The sequence below is a fragment of the Mytilus edulis genome, chromosome 4, assembly GCF_963676685.1.
Source record: "Mytilus edulis chromosome 4, xbMytEdul2.2, whole genome shotgun sequence".
Taxonomy (NCBI): domain Eukaryota; kingdom Metazoa; phylum Mollusca; class Bivalvia; order Mytilida; family Mytilidae; genus Mytilus; species Mytilus edulis.
Window position 1 is genome coordinate 32,900,958 of NC_092347.1, and position 21,823 is coordinate 32,922,780.

Below are 21,823 nucleotides of genomic sequence, written 5' to 3' on the forward strand. Positions count from 1 at the left end.
TATGTGGGAAACAAAGGGGTCTGGAGTGGTGTAATTTTTAATCAACAGCATTGTACTATATTAGTTAGATATAAAGTTGAATTCTTTGATTCATCGTTTTTACGTGATGACGGCTGATAAATTGGACCTCGTAATTTTAGTATTATAGATATATTGTTATCTGATACTGGACGAAAGATGTTGCCCTTTTATCTAATTGTGTAATACAAGTTATGATCATTTGAAAACACATATTAAACAGCCAAATGGATGCATAAGAACTAAAATAGGCGTCATAGATCCTATTGACAACAATTATCTGCCCAATTTTATTGATTTTGCAACATTTGTTTCAAATATGACCAACTTCTTATCCAAAATCACCAGCACCGTATCAGGACCCACCAGCACAATGACAGGACCCACCAGCACAGTATCAGGACATGAATAAATTGAGAAAATGCTAAATTTTAATAAATTGCAGTTTTTTTCACAAAATAGTTTTGTCGTGTGGATTGCGGTATAGAAAGCGGACTCTATGAGCATTTTTGTTTTATTTTTTCAGTTCTAGATTTTCTGAAAACGAGCATTTTTGTGTTACGCTTACTGAAACAGTTTAGAGGGTCAACTTTTTAATGGTTTATATATGAACCCATAAGAAACAAAATTGAAAAATCTCAACTGTTTTCTTCCATTTTTTATGAGTGAAAACGTCAAAAATCATAATTTTCGTCTTTGTTTACATTTTTTCATTGATCACCAGCACCCGTCAGGACCGAATCACCAGCACAGAACGTTCTCTCGCAGGACAACCATACCCACCGTGTAGAAGTCGTGTTTTCATGGTCTTAGCAAAAAACTGTTATCATAAGTATTGAATTCTTCTTTTGGTAATTTTATAGTGTTTTAAAAGCGTTGACCGTGTGCATATTTTTAGAATGAAGGTTTCCGCGCTTCATACAAAATGTACTTCTTTCAACGCTTTTACAGGATGATAAATTTACAAATAGAAGCATTCAATTATTGAATAAAAACTGAAATCATATTTTGTAACAAAAGGCTGAGGACATATTAAGAGTGTTTCGTTCTTAAGATAAAGCTTGTTTAGATTTTGAAAAGTAACTTTATCCTCGGAGGAGTATGACTCAATAATTATATACTGAGTCAATATTTTATGTCCTAGGTTAATCTTTTAAAAAGCGTGGGAGTCAAATGTATAAAATATTTAAGAGTATGTTAAACCTGGGGTTTTTAAGATATATGACGTCTAAGGTTAAACTTTTGTGTACACCGGAAAAAATCTGCACCCATGACTCATTAGCTCATTGGGTTGGTTAAGTTATTATTCCGTTGATCCATGGATGATCTTTGTAATTATATATACTCGCTGTGAGTAGAACAGAAGTGGTAGAGACAATGTTAATAATTCGAAGAGAGACTGACAAAAACGAAAAAAAAAACGAAACCAAAAATACGAGCACGGAACTGTTTCTTTAATTTTTAATAATTTGAAGCGTTTTTTTGACATTGACCTGACTGGTTCCTGATTAAAAGATTTTCCTGCTACTCCATTCATCAATATTAGAAATAGATTCCAGTTGAAGATCGATTTGCCGGTGGTTTTGAGTTTTGAAAAAACTGTAATTTCAAAAGTATGCACAATAATATATTTTCCATGTTTATAAAAATCAAACCGCTCATGTTTCCATTTATGTCCTTAGCCTAAGATCTTTTTGATAGTATATACAAACATTAGTTGTTTGTCTATTTTCTCTTCAGTTTTTCTCTGTTTATCAGTTTATTTTTAGATTTCTAGAGGGAGGGTAGGAGCGGTCCTGGTATCAGGTCCGTTCGTACCCAATACATTTTCGCACCCTACACGTTCGCACCTCGCACGTTCGCACCCAAGGTCCGTTTGCACTCTACACGTTCGCGCCCAATTTTAATTCAAATTCCAGTTGAATAATTGGAAAATCATGATTATTGTTTTAAATTGCTTTGGTGTAAATACTGAATGTATTTAACGTAACGGTACCCAAATTGCACTGAGTACCCAAATTGCACCTATTTATCAAAAATAGCAGCGAAAATCTAACAAGATTTCCTAGACTAGAGACTAAAAAAATGGTATTTTTATGATTTGAAACTATGCACGTCTTTCAACATAGGTAAAAATATTTAGATATACACAAAATGGTTACAATATTTATCAACAGATGAAGTGTTTACTGAAAAAGCAAAATGTACTGAAATGGCGACGTCATCAAAACGTCATCTTTTTAAAATTAACAAATACAATACGTTTCAAGTATCCATTTCTGAAAAAATGAAGAGTATATAAGCATGGACAAATATCCAATTGTTCAAAATATTTGAAAAAAATAAACAAAAGCTCTGTTATTCGACTTTTGACGATGCGAATTTATTAAAGCATGGATGCAATTTGGGTACTCCTCATTACAGAATCTGGGATGGTTTGGAGGTAAGTTCAGACCAATTTTTCTATGATTCCTTATGGATTGAAAATCAAATTGGTGTACCTTTATAATAAAGAAGGATACCGCTACAAAATAAACACAAAAATGAAATTTTTGTCTTGATCATAAAAAAACTTAGTTGAAAAAACTGCCAAAATAGGTGCAATTTGGGTACCGTCACGTTAGCTTGGTATGAGTAAAGCATTGAAGATTTTAAATAAAAAACACAAAAGATAATTGTTTTTAACAGCTTTACTTGGTCCCTTTGATCACAATAAAATATAGCAATACACTATTAATATGAGGCAGGCATTTTTTTTAATTCAAACATATCTTAATTTCAAAACGGAAATACTGTAACGTTTCCGATTTTGGTTCTGTTGTTAGGGATTTTAGTTGTGACGTTGTTTAAGTTATGACGTCATATGCAATGTAAACAAAGAAACGCTATCATTAGGTAACATATTTTCATAACAAGGAATTATTAAAAATGAAATTGATATTGCGTTCCTTCCTATTTTACACTAGACTGATAAATATATATTTTACTCAAAATTTCATGCAAACGGGACCGGAAAAAGGAAGTACATTGTAGAATTCTGCGCAGATACGGGAATTCAAAACATGACATAAAAAAAAAATTGAACGATTTTGAGTTCATTAGTACAATGAAAATTTCTGGAAAATTTTCCCGATTTAAAAAAAATAAATTTTTATTGAATTTTCTACTGTTATTGGGGACTTCGTCCCCATATAACCAAAACATGATAAAATTTATTCAGCACACACAAAAAAAAACGTAGTCAGAATCTCACTTTATTTTGAAACAAGTCAATGAAACAAAGTTATAGCGATACACTAACCAAACAATGATTAAGAGTTATTCAACACAAAATAAAACAATGACAGAAACCCACTTTATTTAGAAAGGGTTATTATTATTTTTAACAATACACTATCCAAAACATGATTAAAATTTATTCAACACAAAAAAAAAAGGCTGTCTCACTTTATTTTGAAACAATGACAACAAATATACTTATAAGAATACACTTGCCAAAACTTGATTACAAAGTTATTAAAAACAAAACCAATCAAAATTGGGCGCAAACATGTAGGGTGCGAACAGACTTTGGGTGTGAACATGTATTGTGCGAAAGTGAAAGGGGGCGAACATGAAGGGGCGCGAACGGACCCGGATTCAGGGGTCCTGATCCCGAAATCCCGGACTTAAAAACACCAGATCCCGAAATCCCGGGCTTAAAAACAAAAAATCCGTAGGTCCCGAAATTCGAAAAAAAGAATTCCTGGATCCCGAAATCCCAAGCTTAAAAACACCCGATCCCAGAGTCCCGATAAAGATCCTATCCCCCCTCTTTCTAGTAGTCCGAATAATTATGACGTCTTGAAAGGCTATTAAAAAAAATTTCTTTGACGCCTTACTTCGTCAAAGAAAAAAATTATAATAGCCTTTCAAGACGTCATAATTATTTGGACTAGATTTCTAGTAAAATTTTCAACTTACATTAGCTTATAATCAGCCCTTTTGAATAATAAGTTATCACTTGTACATTATATTATTAGTGTAGTAAAAGATAAATTAAACATGATGTGAAAAAGAATTTAGAAAGGAGGTTTTTTTTTCAAATGTGCACTCATTCAGCATGTTCAGTCATTGCCTGTGGCTGTGTATTTATTTTAATTTCCTGTTACATGTATTCTGTATAAGAAAAATATCTTCTTCTTCTTCCCGGATAAGAGTCGAACTCTATAAAAGTGTAATTGACTCGGGCGCATCTCAAACAGACAGGAGGCCACTCCTCTCTGGCCTAAAGTAAAAGTCCAGGAAAATCTGGATGGTATTTACAATAAAATATGGTAAATTACAACTATATACACTGGTTCTCCTGCTGTCTATTTAAGATCTGGTTGGGTCCAGGGGATGGTGTTCACTCTGGCCCTGAAGTCCATATTATTGATAGCCAGTTACATTTAATTTTATTTTGTAAACATTCATATCATGTTTAATTAAAAAAAGACAGACTGTTCCCCCAGTTTTAACCAATCTTAGACTCATAAAAGACCAAAATATTTGCAAAAGTATACCCCTCTTATTTTTATTAGCATGTAAGAGAAACACAGGTATTATTTTTTAAGGTATAATTACTAGTAATTAGAATTTTACTATCTGTATCTGTGTTAAAAATCAAACATTGGTAGAACAAAATTGTTGCTTTTAACATGACATCCATTATTATTGAACTAGTATGCATATTTGTTAAGGGGCCAGCTGAAGGGCGCTTCCAGGTGCGGGAGTTTCTCGCATTGAAGACCGATTGGTCGCCTTCGGCTGATGTCTGCTCTATGGTCGGGTTGTTGTCGCTTTGACACAGTTCCCATTTCCATTCTCAATTTTATAAACAAATTCAGACACCTACATGTAGATCAGATTTTAATAAATTGTTAATAATTAAACAAATCTGTATGTATACATGATATAAAACCATTATATATTGCATTTCAAAACTTTTTTATAAAGATTTTATTAAGAGATCTAGTTTAATACTTTAGATTTTCAATATTTATCTTGAAAAAGAATACTGAATTTGGAATAATATTTATTTTTTGCAGCTAAACATGGTGGTGAAAAATACAACAACCATTCTGAAGAGACTGAGAGCTCTGTCATTCTGTTGAAGAATACAACATACGTTACAGAACAAATACATGCCTATATTGTACCATCAGGAGATGCTCATCAGGTAATAAATAAATTTGGTGTAAAACTGTCTTCTGATTGGTTCAAAGTATTAGCTTTAAATATTTTCAATGTTGTCAATTTTTATGGTGACACGCCCACTCTGACGTTGTGTATTCATACGCCAACATGTGTGTACTTTGTTATTGTTAATATGAATAAAATAAAAAGTTCTTTGAGCTTTATTTTTGAAAGAAATTTATTTATAATAAATGGCAATAATTTATTTTGAATTTATTGACCCATAAAATAAATTTTTGACTTCAAATTTTACATAATCCGCTACGCAGATTATTCAATGTGAAGAGTTAAAAATTAATTTTATGATTCAATAAATTTAAAATAAATAATAGCCATTCATTAATTATTAAACATAGGTCAAATTCTATGTCATGCATGTAAAAAAAAATGTTTTAAATGCAAGAAATTTATTTATTTGATAGGAAACATGCAGGTTGCACACTTTTGAAGGAAGATACATGTATAACAAAGTACTAAAATTTTATAATTTCATTTCTCCAAGATATGATACTCAACTCACATGACTTGTGAGGTACATACACAATAGATTTGACAACCTGACAATACTTATTCATCTTCCTTGTAAACCTGATTATACTGAGTCAGCATTAAGTCATCATCTGAATCAACTTGAGTATAGTGAGTTAAGCACTTATTCATCTTCCTTGTCAACCTGACTACTGAGTCAGCACATTCCATGTCAACCTGACTAAATTGATTCTGCACTTAGTCGTCTTCTTTGTCAACCCAACTATATTGAGTCAGCACTTATTCATCTTCTTTGTCATCCTGACTATACTGTGTCTGCGCTAAGTCATCTTCTTTGTCAACCCAACTATATTGAGTCAGCACTTATTCATCTTCTTTGTCATCCTGACTATACTGAGTCAGTACTAAGTCATCTTCTTTGTCAACCTGACTATACTGAGTCAGCACTTAGTCATCTTCTTTGTCAACCTGACTATACTGAGTCTGCACTAAGTCATCTTCTTAGTCAACATGACTATACTGAGTCAGCACTTAGTCGTCTTCTTTGTCAACCTGACTATACTGAGTCTGCGCTAAGTCATCTTCTTTGTCAACCTGACTATACTGAGTCAGCACTTAGTCATCTTCTTTGTCATCCTGACTATACTGAGTCAGCACTTAGTCATCTTCTTTGTCAACCTGACTATACTGAGTCTGCACTAAGTCATCTTCTTAGTCAACATGACTATACTGAGTCAGCACTTAGTCGTCTTCTTTGTCAACCTGACTATACTGAGTCTGCGCTAAGTCATCTTCTTAGTCAACCTGACTATACTGAGTCAGCACTAAGTCATCTTCTTAGTCAACCTGACTATACTGAGTCTGCACTTAGTCGTCTTCTTTGTCAACCTGACTATACTGAGTCAGCACTTAGTTGTCTTTTTTGTCATCCTGACTATACTGAGTCTGCGCTAAGTCATCTTCTTTGTCAACCTGACTATACTGAGTCAGCACTTAGTCGTCTTCTTTGTCAACCTGACTATACTGAGTCTGCGCTAAGTCATCTTCTTTGTCAACCCAACTATATTGAGGCAGCACTTATTCATCTTCTTAGTCAACCTGACTATATTGAGTCAGCACTAAGTCATCTTCTTTGTCAACCTGACTATACTGAGTCAGCACTTAGTCGTCTTCTTTGTCAACCTGACTATACTGAGTCTGCACTAAGTCATCTTCTTTGTCAACCCAACTATATTGAGTCAGCACTTAGTCATCTTCATTGTCATCCTGACTATACTGAGTCTGCACTTAGTCGTCTTCTTTGTCAACCTGACTATACTGAGTCAGCACTTAGTCGTCTTCTTTGTCAACCTGACTATACTGAGTCTGCGCTAAGTCATCTTTTTAGTCAACCTGACTATACTGAGTCAGCGCTTAGTCATCTTCTTTGTCAACCTGACTATACTGAGTCAGCACTTAGTCATCTTCTTTGTCATCCTGACTTTACTGAGTCTGTGCTAAGTCATCTTCTTTGTCAACCTGACTATACTGAGTCAGCACTTAGTCGTCTTCTTTGTCAACCTGATTATACTGAGTCAGCACTTAGTCGTCTTCTTTGTCAACCTGATTATACTGAGTCAGTGCTAAGTCATCTTCTTTGTCAACCTGACTATACTGAGTCAGTACTAAGTCATCTTCTTTGTCAACCTGACTATACTGAGTCAGCACTAAGTCATCTTCTTAGTCAACCTGACTATACTGAGTCAGCACTAAGTCATCTTCTTAGTCAACCTGACTATACTGAGTCTGCACTTAGTCGTCTTCTTTGTCAACCTGACTATACTGAGTCAGCACTTAGTTGTCTTTTTTGTCATCCTGACTATACTGAGTCTGCGCTAAGTCATCTTCTTTGTCAACCTGACTATACTGAGTCAGCACTTAGTCGTCTTCTTTGTCAACCTGACTATACTGACTCTGCGCTAAGTCATCTTCTTTGTCAACCCAACTATATTGAGTCAGCACTTATTCATCTTCTTAGTCAACCTGACTATATTGAGTCAGCACTAAGTCATCTTCTTTGTCAACCTGACTATACTGAGTCAGCACTTAGTCGTCTTCTTTGTCAACCTGACTATACTGAGTCTGCACTAAGTCATCTTCTTTGTCAACCCAACTATATTGAGTCAGCACTTAGTCATCTTCATTGTCATCCTGACTATACTGAGTCTGCACTTAGTCGTCTTCTTTGTCAACCTGACTATACTGAGTCAGCACTTAGTCGTCTTCTTTGTCAACCTGACTATACTGAGTCTGCGCTAAGTCATCTTTTTAGTCAACCTGACTATACTGAGTCAGCGCTTAGTCATCTTCTTTGTCAACCTGACTATACTGAGTCAGCACTTAGTCATCTTCTTTGTCATCCTGACTTTACTGAGTCTGTGCTAAGTCATCTTCTTTGTCAACCTGACTATACTGAGTCAGCACTTAGTCGTCTTCTTTGTCAACCTGATTATACTGAGTCAGTGCTAAGTTATCTTCTTAGTCAACCTGACTATATTGAGTCAGCACTAAGTCGTCTTCTTTGTCAACCTGACTATACTGAGTCAGCACTTAGTCGTCTTCTTTGTCAACCTGATTATACTGAGTCAGTGCTAAGTCATCTTCTTTGTCAACCTGACTATACTGAGTCAGTACTAAGTCATCTTCTTTGTCAACCTGACTATACTGAGTCAGCACTTATTCATCTTCTTTGTCATCCTGACTATACTGAGTCAGCACTTAGTCATCTTCTTTGTCAACCTGACTATACTGAGTCAGCACTTAGTCATTTTCTTTGTCAACCTGACTATACTGAGTCTGCGCTAAGTCATCTTCTTAGTCAATCTGACTATACTGAGTCAGCGCTTAGTCGTCTTCTTTGTCAACCTGACTATACTGAGTCAGCACTAAGTCATCTTCTTTGTCAACCTGACTATACTGAGTCAGTGCTAAGTCATCTTCTTTATCAACCTGACTATACTGAGTCAGTGCTAAGTCATCTTCTTTATCAACCTGACTATACTGAGTCAGCACTAAGTCGTCTTCTTTGTCAACCTGACTATACTGAGTCAGCACTTAGTCATCTTCTTTGTCAACCTGACTATACTGAGTCAGCACTTAGTCATCTTCTTTGTCAACCTGACTATACTGAGTCAGCACTTAGTCATTTTCTTTGTCAACCTGACTATACTGAGTCAGCACTTAGTCATCTTCTTTGTCAACCTGACTATACTGAGTCAGCACTTAGTCATCTTCTGTGTCAACCTGACTATACTGAGTCAGCACTTAGTCATCTTCTGTGTCAACCTGACTATACTGAGTCAGCACATAGTCATCTTCTGTGTCAACCTGACTATACTGAGTCAGCACATAATCGCCTTCTTTGTCAACCTGACTATACTGAGTCAGCACTTAGTCATCTTCTTAGTCACCTGACTATACTGAGTCAGCACTTAGTCATTTTCTTTGTCAACCTGATTATACTGAGTCAGTGCTAAGTTATCTTCTTAGTCAACCTGACTATACTGAGTCAGCACTTAGTCGTCTTCTTTGTCAACCCAACTATACTGAGTCAGTGCTAAGTCATCTTCTTTGTCATCCTGAATATACTGAGTCAGTGCTAAGTCATCTTCTTTGTCATCCTGAATATACTGAGTCAGCACTTAGTCGTCTTCTTTGTCAACCTGACTATACTGAGTCAGTGTTAAGTCATCTTCTTTGTCAACCTGACTATACTGAGTCTGCACTAAGTCATCTTCTTAGTCAACCTGACTATACTGAGTCTGCACTAACTCATCTTCTTAGTCAACATGACTATACTGAGTCAGCACTAAGTCATCTTCTTTGTCAACCTGACTATACTGAGTCTGCGCTAAGTCATCTTCTTAGTCAACCTGACTATACTGAGTCTGCACTAAGTCATCTTCTTAGTCAACCTGACTATACTGAGTCTGCACTAAGTCATCTTCTTAGTCAACATGACTATACTGAGTCAGCACTAAGTCATCTTCTTTGTCAACCTGACTATACTGAGTCAGTACTAAGTCATCTTCTTTGTCAACCTGACTATACTGAGTCAGTACTAAGTCATCTTCTTTGTCAACCTGACTATACTGAGTCAGCACTTAGTCATTTTCTTTGTCAACCTGACTATACTGAGTCAGCACTTAGTCGTCTTCTTTGTCAACCAGACTATACTGAGTCAGCGCTTAGTCGTCTTCTTTGTCAACCTGACTATACTGAGTCTGCACTAAGTCATCTTCTTTGTCAACCTGACTATACTGAGTCAGCACTTAGTCATCTTCTTTGTCAACCTGACTATACTGAGTCAGTACTAAGTCATCTTCTTTGTCAACCTGACTATACTGAGTCAGCGCTTAGTCGTCTTCTTTGTCAACCTGACTATACTGAGTCTGCACTAAGTCATCTTCTTTGTCAACCTGACTATACTGAGTCAGCACTTAGTCGTCTTCTTTGTCAACCTGACTATACTGAGTCAGTACTAAGTCATCTTCTTTGTCAACCTGACTATACTGAGTCAGCACTAAGTCATCTTCTTTGTCAACCTGACTATACTGAGTCTGCGCTTAGTCATCTTCTTTGTCATCCTGACTATACTGAGTCAGGACTTAGTCGTCTTCTTTGTCAACCTGACTATACTGAGTCAGCACTTAGTCGTCTTCTTTGTCAACCTGACTATACTGAGTCAGCACTTAGTCGTCTTCTTTGTCAACCTGACTATACTGAGTCAGTGTTAAGTCATCTTCTTTGTCAACCTGACTATACTGAGTCAGCACTTAGTTGTCTTCTTTGTCAACCTGACTATACTGAGTCAGTGTTAAGTCATCTTCTTTGTCAACCTGACTATACTAAGTCTGCACTAAGTCATCTTCTTAGTCAACCTGACTATACTGAGTCAGCGCTTAGTCATCTTCTTAGTCAACCTGACTATACTGAGTCAGCACTTAGTTGTCTTCTTTGTCAACCTGACTATACTGAGTCAGTGTTAAGTCATCTTCTTAGTCAACCTGACTATACTGAGTCTGCACTAAGTCATCTTCTTAGTCAACATGACTATACTGAGTCAGCACTAAGTCATCTTCTTTGTCAACCTGACTATACTGAGTCAGTACTAAGTCATCTTCTTTGTCAACCTGACTATACTGAGTCAGTACTAAGTCATCTTCTTTGTCAACCTGACTATACTGAGTCAGCACTTAGTCATTTTCTTTGTCAACCTGACTATACTGAGTCAGCACTTAGTCGTCTTCTTTGTCAACCTGACTATACTGAGTCAGCACTTAGTCATCTTCTTTGTCAACCTGACTATACTGAGTCAGCACTTAGTCATCTTCTTTGTCAACCTGACTATACTGAGTCAGTACTAAGTCATCTTCTTTGTCAACCTGACTATACTGAGTCAGCACTAAGTCATCTTCTTTGTCAACCTGACTATACTGAGTCTGCGCTAAGTCATCTTCTTTGTCATCCTGACTATACTGAGTCAGCACTTAGTCGTCTTCTTTGTCAACCTGACTATACTGAGTCAGCACTTAGTCGTCTTCTTTGTCAACCTGACTATACTGAGTCAGCACTTAGTCATCTTCTTTGTCAACCTGACTATACTGAGTCAGCACTTAGTCATCTTCTTTGTCAACCTGACTATACTGAGTCAGCACTTAGTCATCTTCTTTGTCAACCTGACTATACTGAGTCAGTACTAAGTCATCTTCTTTGTCAACCTGACTATACTGAGTCAGCACTAAGTCATCTTCTTTGTCAACCTGACTATACTGAGTCTGCGCTAAGTCATCTTCTTTGTCATCCTGACTATACTGAGTCAGCACTTAGTCGTCTTCTTTGTCAACCTGACTATACTGAGTCAGCACTTAGTCGTCTTCTTTGTCAACCTGACTATACTGAGTCAGCACTTAGTCATCTTCTTTGTCAACCTGACTATACTGAGTCAGCACTTAGTCATTTTCTTTGTCAACCTGACTATACTGAGTCAGCACTTAGTCGTCTTCTTTGTCAACCTGACTATACTGAGTCAGCACTTAGTCATCTTCTATGTCAACCTGACTATACTGAGTCTGCGCTAAGTCATCTTCTTAGTCACCTGACTATACTGAGTCAGCACATAATCGCCTTCTTTGTCAACCTGATTATACTGAGTCAGTGCTAAGTCATCTTCTTTGTCATCCTGACTATACTGAGTCAGCACTTAGTTGTCTTTTTTGTCAACCAGACTATACTGAGTCAGCACTTAGTTGTCTTTTTTGTCAACCAGACTATACTGTGTCAGCACTTAGTCATTTTCTTTGTCAACCTGACTATACTGAGTCTGTGATAAGTCATCTTCTTAGTCACCTGACTATACTAAGTCAGCACTTAGTCATCTTCTTTGTCAACCTGACTATACTGAGTCAGCACTTAGTCATCTTCTTAGTCAACCTGACTATACTGAGTCAGTACTTTGTCATCTCACTTGTTAATTTGACCTAACTGAGTCATTACTTTAATAGTCATCTGATTTTTCCCTTGTAGCTCCATTTGATTGTTTTAGTTTTGGTAGATGAACAATATTTATTTTTTTAATTTCAGAGTGAATACATAGCCCCATGTGATTGTAGGAGAGAATTTGTCTCAGGATTTTCTGGATCAGCAGGTATAAATATTAGATTTGAAAGACAAGAAGTACTTGATTGTCCATACAGAACATAATAAAATGATAGAATCATTCAACATTCTCCAAATGCCATATGTATGCTGAAAACTGAAGACAATTATTTTTTATGATGTCTTTTATATGTTACTTCCCTTTTTGAATTGATGAAATACATTAAAGCAATATGTTCTATGCAGTTGCAGTATGCACACCAAGCAGTAGTTATTCTTACATATATAGGATTTGGTATGCAGTTTGTTTTTGTCATTGTAGAAACATTTGATTTTAATGAAAGCATCATTTAATTGCTTCTGCTAGACACACATGAGCACATGTGTCTAACTTTTAATGATAAGGGTGTCTGTTTTTTAAATAGCTGTTTTGAACAAATATATTGAAATACATATGTAAAATTCGTTATCTTTTATTTAACCAGGAACCGCTGTAATAACTAATGATAAAGCAGCACTTTGGACAGATGGGAGATATTATCTACAAGCAGAGAAACAAATTGATTCTAACTGGATCCTTATGAAAGATGGTAATACGTGTCACCATTTTATTTTAAGCTCACCTTGCCCAGAGAATTGGGGAATATTAACTGAAGTAACTGCCTGATGACTCTGTTAACAAACTGACACGGCAGATACATATATTAAAAAATAAAAGTCCTTTTCTGAGAATGATTGCTTTTACTTTGATTCAGGCCAGTATGGTTACTAGTTGAGAATTGTTTTTTACACAGAAATATGCATAAAGGGGGGAAGATGTAAAAAAAAAAGCTAATTTTTTCATATTTGACAGAAAGATTTCTTGTAAGATATCTCATAGAAAGTAGTTACCTTGATGCTAATGGGCCAGTCAGTATGGTCAGAAGCAGGAGATTTCCTTTTAGATAGTACTTGTCTTCTCTTGAAATACCTTTATGTAGAAAAATATAGTTTCCTTTCGAGAACTAGAAAACAAATTGAAACTTAAGGTAATACCAAACACCCTCACTAAAATTAATTTGGCTCGTTAAATTTTCATAAAATTTTGAAAAAATATTTACTTTGACCCTATGACGAAAAAAAAAAAAAAAAAAAAAAAAACTTGAACCACACACTTTATTGGAAAATTTTCATTGTACAAATAGCAGTTTGACTAACACCAATTTTAATCATTTAGAAGCTTAATATTTCCTGAGCAATAGAACGTAATCGAAATATTCAGCTGACTTTTTGCAGAGTTATCTCCCTGTAGTGTTATGTACCACCTTAATGTGGCTAGGATCTTTGCCAGGGACTGACAGGAAGGGGGTTGTACTTTAAATCATAGAAAATCTAAACTTAATTCATATCCCCAATGATCTATACAGCTTCATGCAAATCTAGTTATTTTATTACCCCACTTGCTAAGTGCAAAGGCAAGATTTATTATAAAATTAAACTTATAATAATATTGAAATAAATTTTTCTATATTCAAGGTTTACCAGACACTTTGTCACAAGCAGAATGGCTGACAAAGGTATATATATATTATATGAATACTGTTATTTTTTATACAAAACTTTGAATATATGATGTAAATGATGAAATTATATGAATCTGACATTGCAGTATATGTGAAATCCATCTAACCATCAGTCAAAGTCAGTCATTTCCAACTAAAATTTAAAAAAAATGACAGGTATTTATACATACTCAATTTTTTTACCAAATGTTTCAAGCCAATTACAGAGCTCTTTGTTTTTTAAATTGATACATACACTTTATAATAATAATACTAGTAGTCTACTTTATTCCAAAAGCAAATACAGCTTATAGGATATACATTCAATGTTTGACAAATTAATTATTGCAGGATATTATGCATTAACATTTTGATAAGTTGCATTGCACATAGACTTTATTTTCTGGCATTAATCAAATTTTGTAAATGATTAGACTTTGTAGTTATATAGAGTTTTATAACAACTTGATCTGAAAATTTAACAGCATTATCATGATTATATTGATAGGAATTACCTGTTGGTGGCAGAGTTGGAGTTGATCCTTACCTTATGTCTTCTGGTAAGTCATCCTTACATATTTTGTCTTGCTTAATGTATACAGAAAATCATCAAAGAACAGTTGCTAATGGGTGTTATTCTAGCAAAATCAACTATCATTCAAATCGTAACAGTCATATAGCATAGTTTTTAATTGACTTAACAGATGCAATTTCATTTGAAAATTATGTGAAGGATTATTATTTGCCATGAATATTACATACAGAATGATTGCTTGCCATCTTTGTAAAAAAGTTATTTTAGAAACTCATATACATGTAACCTATTGATGTAATGTCTGGGTTTTTGTCTTTAGTGATTAATCTTTGTTATGTTTTCACGGAAAAGCCTAAAATAAAAGTAATTAACACTTATTGACAACACAATGATTTTTTCAGAGACTTGGAAACCAATGGATAAAGTTTTAAAAGAGGCTGGACATATGTTAGTCCCTGTATCACAGAACTTAGTAGATCTGGCTTGGGAGGATAGGCCATCTCCTCCTCAAAATCCATTGATGGTCCTTCCTGATTCATACACAGGTAAACTTGTACAGAAAAACTAAAGGAACAATACAAAACACAAAATAAAATTATCAGACCACAAACACAGGAAACCCATACTCTATACTCTACAACTTTTAGAAAAAGGTAATGAAAAAAATGTCATAATAAAATGAATAAATTTAAATGTGGGGTATACATACACAAGCGAGACAACAATCCAGTGAAAATGCTGTTAATATTTTAAAATTGTATTCTTTTTTATTGAGAGAAATCAGTAATTACATGTAATGTGATTTTATTGTCAATATTTACTTTTTGAAGTGGGAAACATGATATTTTACAGATGTTGTGTTAAAAGTTTATTTTATTTTTACTAGAATGGATGCATTCAGATGAGATATGTAGTTTATTTCAACTAATTGAATTGATCAAATCGCATCATCATAAGAATAATTATTTTACAGGACAGACATGGGAAGACAAAGTCCTGAAAGTGAGAGAAAAAATGAAGTCCAAGAACTGTGGTGCCTTTGTTGTAACTCCTCTGGATGAATTAGCATGTAAGATAGTAATAATTATTTAATTTGGACTAGTGGAATTTAAATTAGTTACATTAGCTTATCAGTGGAGCAGAAAACTAACACACATAAGGGATTGCTGCTGCTTAATGTCCAGTGCCTAATAGTAAACCATATTCAAAATGATAAGAAAAATGTTAACATAGTTAGAAATGTAGTGTGCGGTGGCCGAGTGGTCTAAGTAGTTACTACTGTAATCACTAGCCAGTCAACACTGAGGTTGTGAGTTTGAACCCAGCACATGCAGGTGCACTTGATTCCAGTCTTAATTGACTAGGATTGTCAGTTTTCCTATCGAAGGTTTGTGGTTTTCTCTGGTCACTCCGGCTTCCACTACCGATAAAAACTGGTCGCCACGAAATAGCCTAAATGCTGTGCTCAAAAGAGGTGTTAAAACACCAAAAATCAAAATCAAACCAATTTGAGATGATGAACTTGTTGATATTAGTGGCATTCTTTATCTTCAGTTGCCTTCTACGCTTTTTAACACTTAATTTTATAATCACTATACATTTACATTGTATCTTCAGCTTAATTTCTCATGCTTTTTTGTCTCAACAGTCAACATATATGTTTAAGTTACATTTTTTAATTGATTGAAACATTGAACTTAGAGAATTTTTCTTCATTTGCAACAATACATCCTTTTCAGGGTTGTTTAATTTGAGAGGCTCAGACATTCAGTATAATCCAGTTTTCTTTGGTTATGTTGTTGTTACGAAGGAAACAGTTGAGTATGTCACCTAATTGGTCTAATATAAATTTACTCTAAGTTTCTTGAGGAAAATCTAAAAAAAAAAAAGCACCATGTTCAGTACTTTGAAGCTGGTCAGAAATTTACAAAATGAGAAAACCCATTACAAATAGTCAGCTATAAAAGTCCTCACATGAACTATAAGAAACAATTCAATTTAGAAAACTAATGGCCTAATTTATAACAAAACAATTTATGAATTTATGACGGACATAAACTAACAGCAACCACTGAACTATAGGCTCCTGGCTGGGGACAAGCAGATACAGAATGTTGTTAGGTTAAACATCTTTGTGAGGTTACATTATTAGTTTATTATGATAACATTTGTGTATGTGACAACAATACTTTGCAGGAATAAATTTTAAAATATAAGATAGAATTGCACAAAACCCATCATAAGCTTTTACAAAAAAAACTATAAAACTGATTAATGTGAATATAAGAAAATATGTGTCTGTTACATTCATATAGAAACAGTAGAACCTGGAGTTTTGTATGCAATCTGCATAACTTAGTAATATTCTAAGTGTTAAAATTTAAAAAAAAAATAGTATCTTCATGTAGGTCAGTGGTTATTACTCAGTTTCATATCTTTGATCTCTTTTCAGCCTGTTTATAGATGAGGAGAGGTTAGTGAGTAGTGTTAAAGATCACCTACGTCTAAATGGCTCATCTGGTGGTAAAGTAGCTGTTACAATTCATCCATATGGACATGTAGGAAAGTTTGTGGCTGAACTTGTGGATAAAGTGGAAGGTAAAATATGGGTAGGTATATTATAAAGTATTATAAGATTGCTAGAGTTATTTTTTTATTAATTCAAAGAAAAAAGATGTTCTGAATTTTTGAAAATCGTTCTCCAGATTATTTTTATTGTGTATAAAATATTAACAAGAAATTTTGTATTGGAGAATGAATTACATTTTAAGACAATTATATTATTTTTAATGTAATGCAAATTACAGACACAACACTTTCATTGTTAATTTAAACAAAATTCAATTGAAAAACTATTGACCTCTTTCCTGTTCTTTATCATTTTAATAAATTATTGTAAGCATTTATTATATACCTTATCATGATCATGCAAACTTAGAATAATTTATTTTTGTAGATCAATCCAAAGTCAAGTTTTGCTGTGTTTAATGCAGTTCCAAAGGTAAGTTTAAAAAAAATTAGAAGCTGCTGAAGTAAATATAGGCAATTGAATTTGTAATTATACCCCTGCTTTAAAAATGTGGGGATATACTGTTTAACCTCTGTCTGTCCGTCCATCCTTCCATGAAGACAGATGGTTTCCGGATAATAACTTGAGTATAAGTGAATAGAAATCAATAAAAATTTTAACACAATGTTTATAACCACAAAAGGAAGTTTGGGATTGATTTTGGGGGTTATGGTCTCTAAGGTTTAGGAATAAGGGGCCCAAAACAAGCATATTACCACATCTTCCTATAGCTATTTATCTAGTGTCAAGACAATAAGTTGTGTATAAGTATTTCAATTGTTCTGAAAAGTACCACAATGTTTAATACCATAAGTAGAAGGTTGTGATATATTTTAAGGGTTATGGGGCAAACAGTTTAGGAATAAAGGGTCAAAAAGGGGCCAAAAACAAGCATTTTTGTAGTTTCAAGACAATAAATTGGAGTTATCTCTCTTTGTCCAGAATGGGTGTTGAATCACCTAAAACCAATGCTTTATGAAATCTTCTTTGAAAATTGGAGTTATCTTTCTTTGTCCAGAATAATAGTTGAATCAACTTAAATCAATGTTATATACAATATACAATGCAATATTCACTTTTACTACCAACTGATAAATTAAAGCAATCTTTACCATTCAGTGATTACAAGCACTTTGATTACCATTCTAGGGTTATGCCCCTTTACAAGTGGAAAAATTGAAGATTTTTTTCGTTTCTGTTCTCTTAACTTAAGTTTGTCTCAACTAAATTTAATGAAGAAATGTGTATATAATGCTTATGGGGGTCAATTTTTCTCATTTCAGATTTTAGAAATTAAAAAGAAAATTTCTTCAAATATTTTTTTTGAGAGGATTAATATTCAACAGCAAAGTGAATTGCTCAAAAGCAAAAAAAAAAAAAAATTAAGTTCATTAGACCACATTCATTCTGTGTCAGAAACCTATGCTGTGTCAACTATTTAATCACAATCCAAATTCAGAGCTGTATCCAGCTTGAATGTTGTGTCCATACATGCCCCAACCATTCAGGGTTCGACCTCTGTGGTTGTATAAAGCTGTGCCCTGCGGAGCATCTGGTTACAACTGCCAAGTTTTGAAAGTTGGTAAAATTATGGTACAACAGTCTTACAGATCTATTTCTAGAGTTATACTATCAAATTTCCTCAATAAAGAAAAATGAAACATTTTATGTCTCGCCTTGACAGAGTCAAAAAGCGAGACATAGGTATGTTGTTTCCGGCGGCGGAGACGGCATAAATGGCATCAACAATGTATTAGTTTGTGATTAGGTCTAGTTTATGGTGAACCAAAAATGGTAGGTCAATCATATTTGGTATGCAGTTGTATAAGCATTGGCACATCTCATTTCCAGGGAGATTATTTGGCCCTGCCCCCTCAGTCATGGTCTATTGACTTCAAAACTTTTCCTTATTTTCCATGTATTAGTTTGTGATTAGGTCAGTTTATGGGGAACCACAAGTAGTAGGTCAATGATATTTAGTATGCAGTTGTATAAGCATTGGCCTATCTCATTTCCATGGAGATAATTTGGCTCCGCCCTCTTAGTCATGGTCTATTAACTTTGAAAATTTTTGTAAGTTTTCATGTAAGAGTTTATGATTAGGTCAGTTTATGGGGAACCCCAAGTGGTAGGTCAATGATATTTTGGTATGCAGTTGTATAAGCCTTGGCATATCTCATTTCCATGGATATAATTTGGCTCTGCCCCCTTACTCATGGTCTATTGACTTTGAAATTTTTTGTAAGTTATCATGTATTAGTTTGTGATTAGGTCAGTTTATGGGGAACCATTAGTGGTAGACCAATGTTAATTGGTATTCAGTTTTATAAGCATTGGCACATCTCATTTCCATGGAGTATATTTGGCCTCGCCCTTCAGTCACAGTCTAATGACTTTGAAACTTATCTTAATTTACATGTATTAGTTTGTGATTACATCAGTTTAAGATGAACTGCTAATGTTAAGTCAATGATATTATGTATGCAAATTTGCAAGTATTGTTTCCATGGAGATTATATAGCCCCACCCCCTTTTCATGCTTCATTGACTTTGAAACTTTTCCATAGTTTACAGGTTAATTTTTGTGGAGCCGGCAACTTTTGTTGCAGAAGGCTTGACATAGGGATAGTGATCCGTCGGCGGCAGTGTTAGCTCACTTCTTAAAAGCTTTATATTTTAGAAGGTGGAAGACCTGGATGCTACATACTTTGTATATAGATGCCTCATGTTATGAAGTTTCCGTCAGTCATATGTCCAATGTCCTTGACCTCATTTTCATGGTTCAGTGACCACTTGAAAAAAAAGTTCAGATTTTTTGTAATATTGAGGCCCTCATGGGGGGGGGGGGGGGGTCCTAGTAATCACATAATCACCATTTTTTTGCCAATATAATCACATAATCATTAAATATTTGCTTATCTTTAGTAATCAAATAATCATAAACTAAAAATACAGTCCTAGGTAATCAAATAATCATGAAATATTTGGCTTAATAATCAAATAATCATTAAAAAAACGGCCAAGTAATCACATAATCAAAAACCCCATGAGGGCCCTCAATATTGAATTCTCTCTTATTATAAGTAATAGGATAACTATATTTGGTATGTGCGTACCTTGCAAGGTCCTCATGCCCCTCAGACAGTTTTCACTTGACCTCGACGGGTCGACCTCATTTCATGGATCAGTGAACAAGGTTAAGTTTTGGTGGTCAAGTTCATATCTCAGATACTATAAGCAATAAGTCTAGTATATTCAGTGTATGGAAGGACTGTAAGGTGTACATGTCCAACTGGCAGGTGTCATCTGACCCTGACCTCATTTTCATGGTTCAGTGGTTATAGATAAGTTTTTGTGTTTTGGTCTGTTTTTCTCATACTTTATGTAATAGGTCTACTATATTTGTTGTATGGAATCATTGTAAGGTGTACATGTCTAGCGGGCAGATGTCATCTGACCTTGACCTCATTTTCATGGTTCAGTGGTCAAAGTTAAGTTTTTTAGTTTTGATCTTTTTATCTAATACTATATGCCATAGGTCAACTATATTTGGTGTATGGAAATATTTTGTGATCATTATGTCAGTCTCGCAGGTTTTATTTGACTTTGACCTCATTTTCACGGTTCATTACTCAGTGTTAAGTTTTATTGTTTTGTTCTATTTTTCTTAAACTATAAGCAATAGGTCAACTATATTTGTTGTAAAAATTGAAAGCATTGTTAGCTCTACATGTCTGCCTGGCATGGTTTATCTGACCTAGACCTCATTTTCATGGTTCATTGGTCTTTGTTTCGTTATCTTGGTTAATGTTAAGTTTATGTGACAGTTGTAATGAAGCTTTATATTTAGGACTATCAATATGATATCAATGATTAGTAAAAAAGGCGAGACATTTCAGCGTGTGCACTCTTGTTGTATTTAGATTTGGAAACGACTTATAATAAGTCAATGGTATTTGGTACGCAGTTGTATTAGCATTGGTGCATCTCATTTACATGGAGATTGTTTAGCCATGTAACTCAGTCATGGTTCATTGACTTTAAATGTTTGCATAACTTGTGTAAGACGTTAAGGTATTGCTATTTTGATTTCAACATTTGCATAATCAAAATTACAAAAAGGCGAGACATATCTCTGTGATAACAGTTTATGATACATGTATTATTATTAAAAGCAAAAAAGGAATTTAAGTAGTGTATAATACATGAAATATTCGAATTTTTTATACTGTAAATTTAGAAAATTATTGTGAGGTTTTTATTTACATGAATAATGCATGTGGATAAAGATCCCAATAACAACAACTAACTTTTTGATATCTGATACTGACATCTGTATGCAAATTTTCTGAAATCGCAATATTCAAACTTGCATTTTAGCCCATTCTTCAAAAATCACAATGATAAATGCACACAATAATTTCTGAATTTACAGTATATAATGAAATTCAAAATGTATATTGTAGAACAGAAGATATGTTCAGCCATCACCTGTTACTGCCATGAAAGCTGTCAAAAACGCCACAGAAATAGCTGGTATGAAGCGAGCACATGTAAGTTGTCAGTAGTATGAAAACATTTACTACAGAGAGAACAAAACTACTTATATTTATAAATCAATAATGATTTTGAATTAACACATCTATTACCATTTCAATTGCATTGATGTTACAATATCTCATTGACAAGTCCTTTGATAAGTAATAAATAGAAAAATAATACTAATAACAGAAAAGGTTGAGCAGGGATATTTTGTTTAGATACGTAACATTGTGTAATCTTAATCCGTTGTTTCCTGTTTCATTATGCCAACCAAAT

General features: G+C 34.3%; 1 protein-coding gene across 1 annotated transcript in view; it reads left to right on the forward strand.

The window, feature by feature from the left end:
* The first annotated feature begins 1,511 nt into the window (after positions 1 to 1,511).
* Positions 1,512 to 21,823, forward strand: part of LOC139519497 (xaa-Pro aminopeptidase 1-like) — a 29,278-nt gene continuing 8,966 nt past the window's right edge. Inside the window, 13 exon segments of the mRNA XM_071311608.1 lie at positions 1,512 to 1,631; positions 5,088 to 5,138; positions 5,141 to 5,218; positions 12,346 to 12,409; positions 12,846 to 12,950; positions 13,876 to 13,916; positions 14,410 to 14,461; positions 14,838 to 14,981; positions 15,410 to 15,505; positions 16,176 to 16,257; positions 16,889 to 17,045; positions 17,393 to 17,437; positions 21,472 to 21,558. Coding sequence (XP_071167709.1) covers positions 5,094 to 5,138; positions 5,141 to 5,218; positions 12,346 to 12,409; positions 12,846 to 12,950; positions 13,876 to 13,916; positions 14,410 to 14,461; positions 14,838 to 14,981; positions 15,410 to 15,505; positions 16,176 to 16,257; positions 16,889 to 17,045; positions 17,393 to 17,437; positions 21,472 to 21,558 — 996 coding nt within the window. The 5' untranslated portion in view covers positions 1,512 to 1,631; positions 5,088 to 5,093.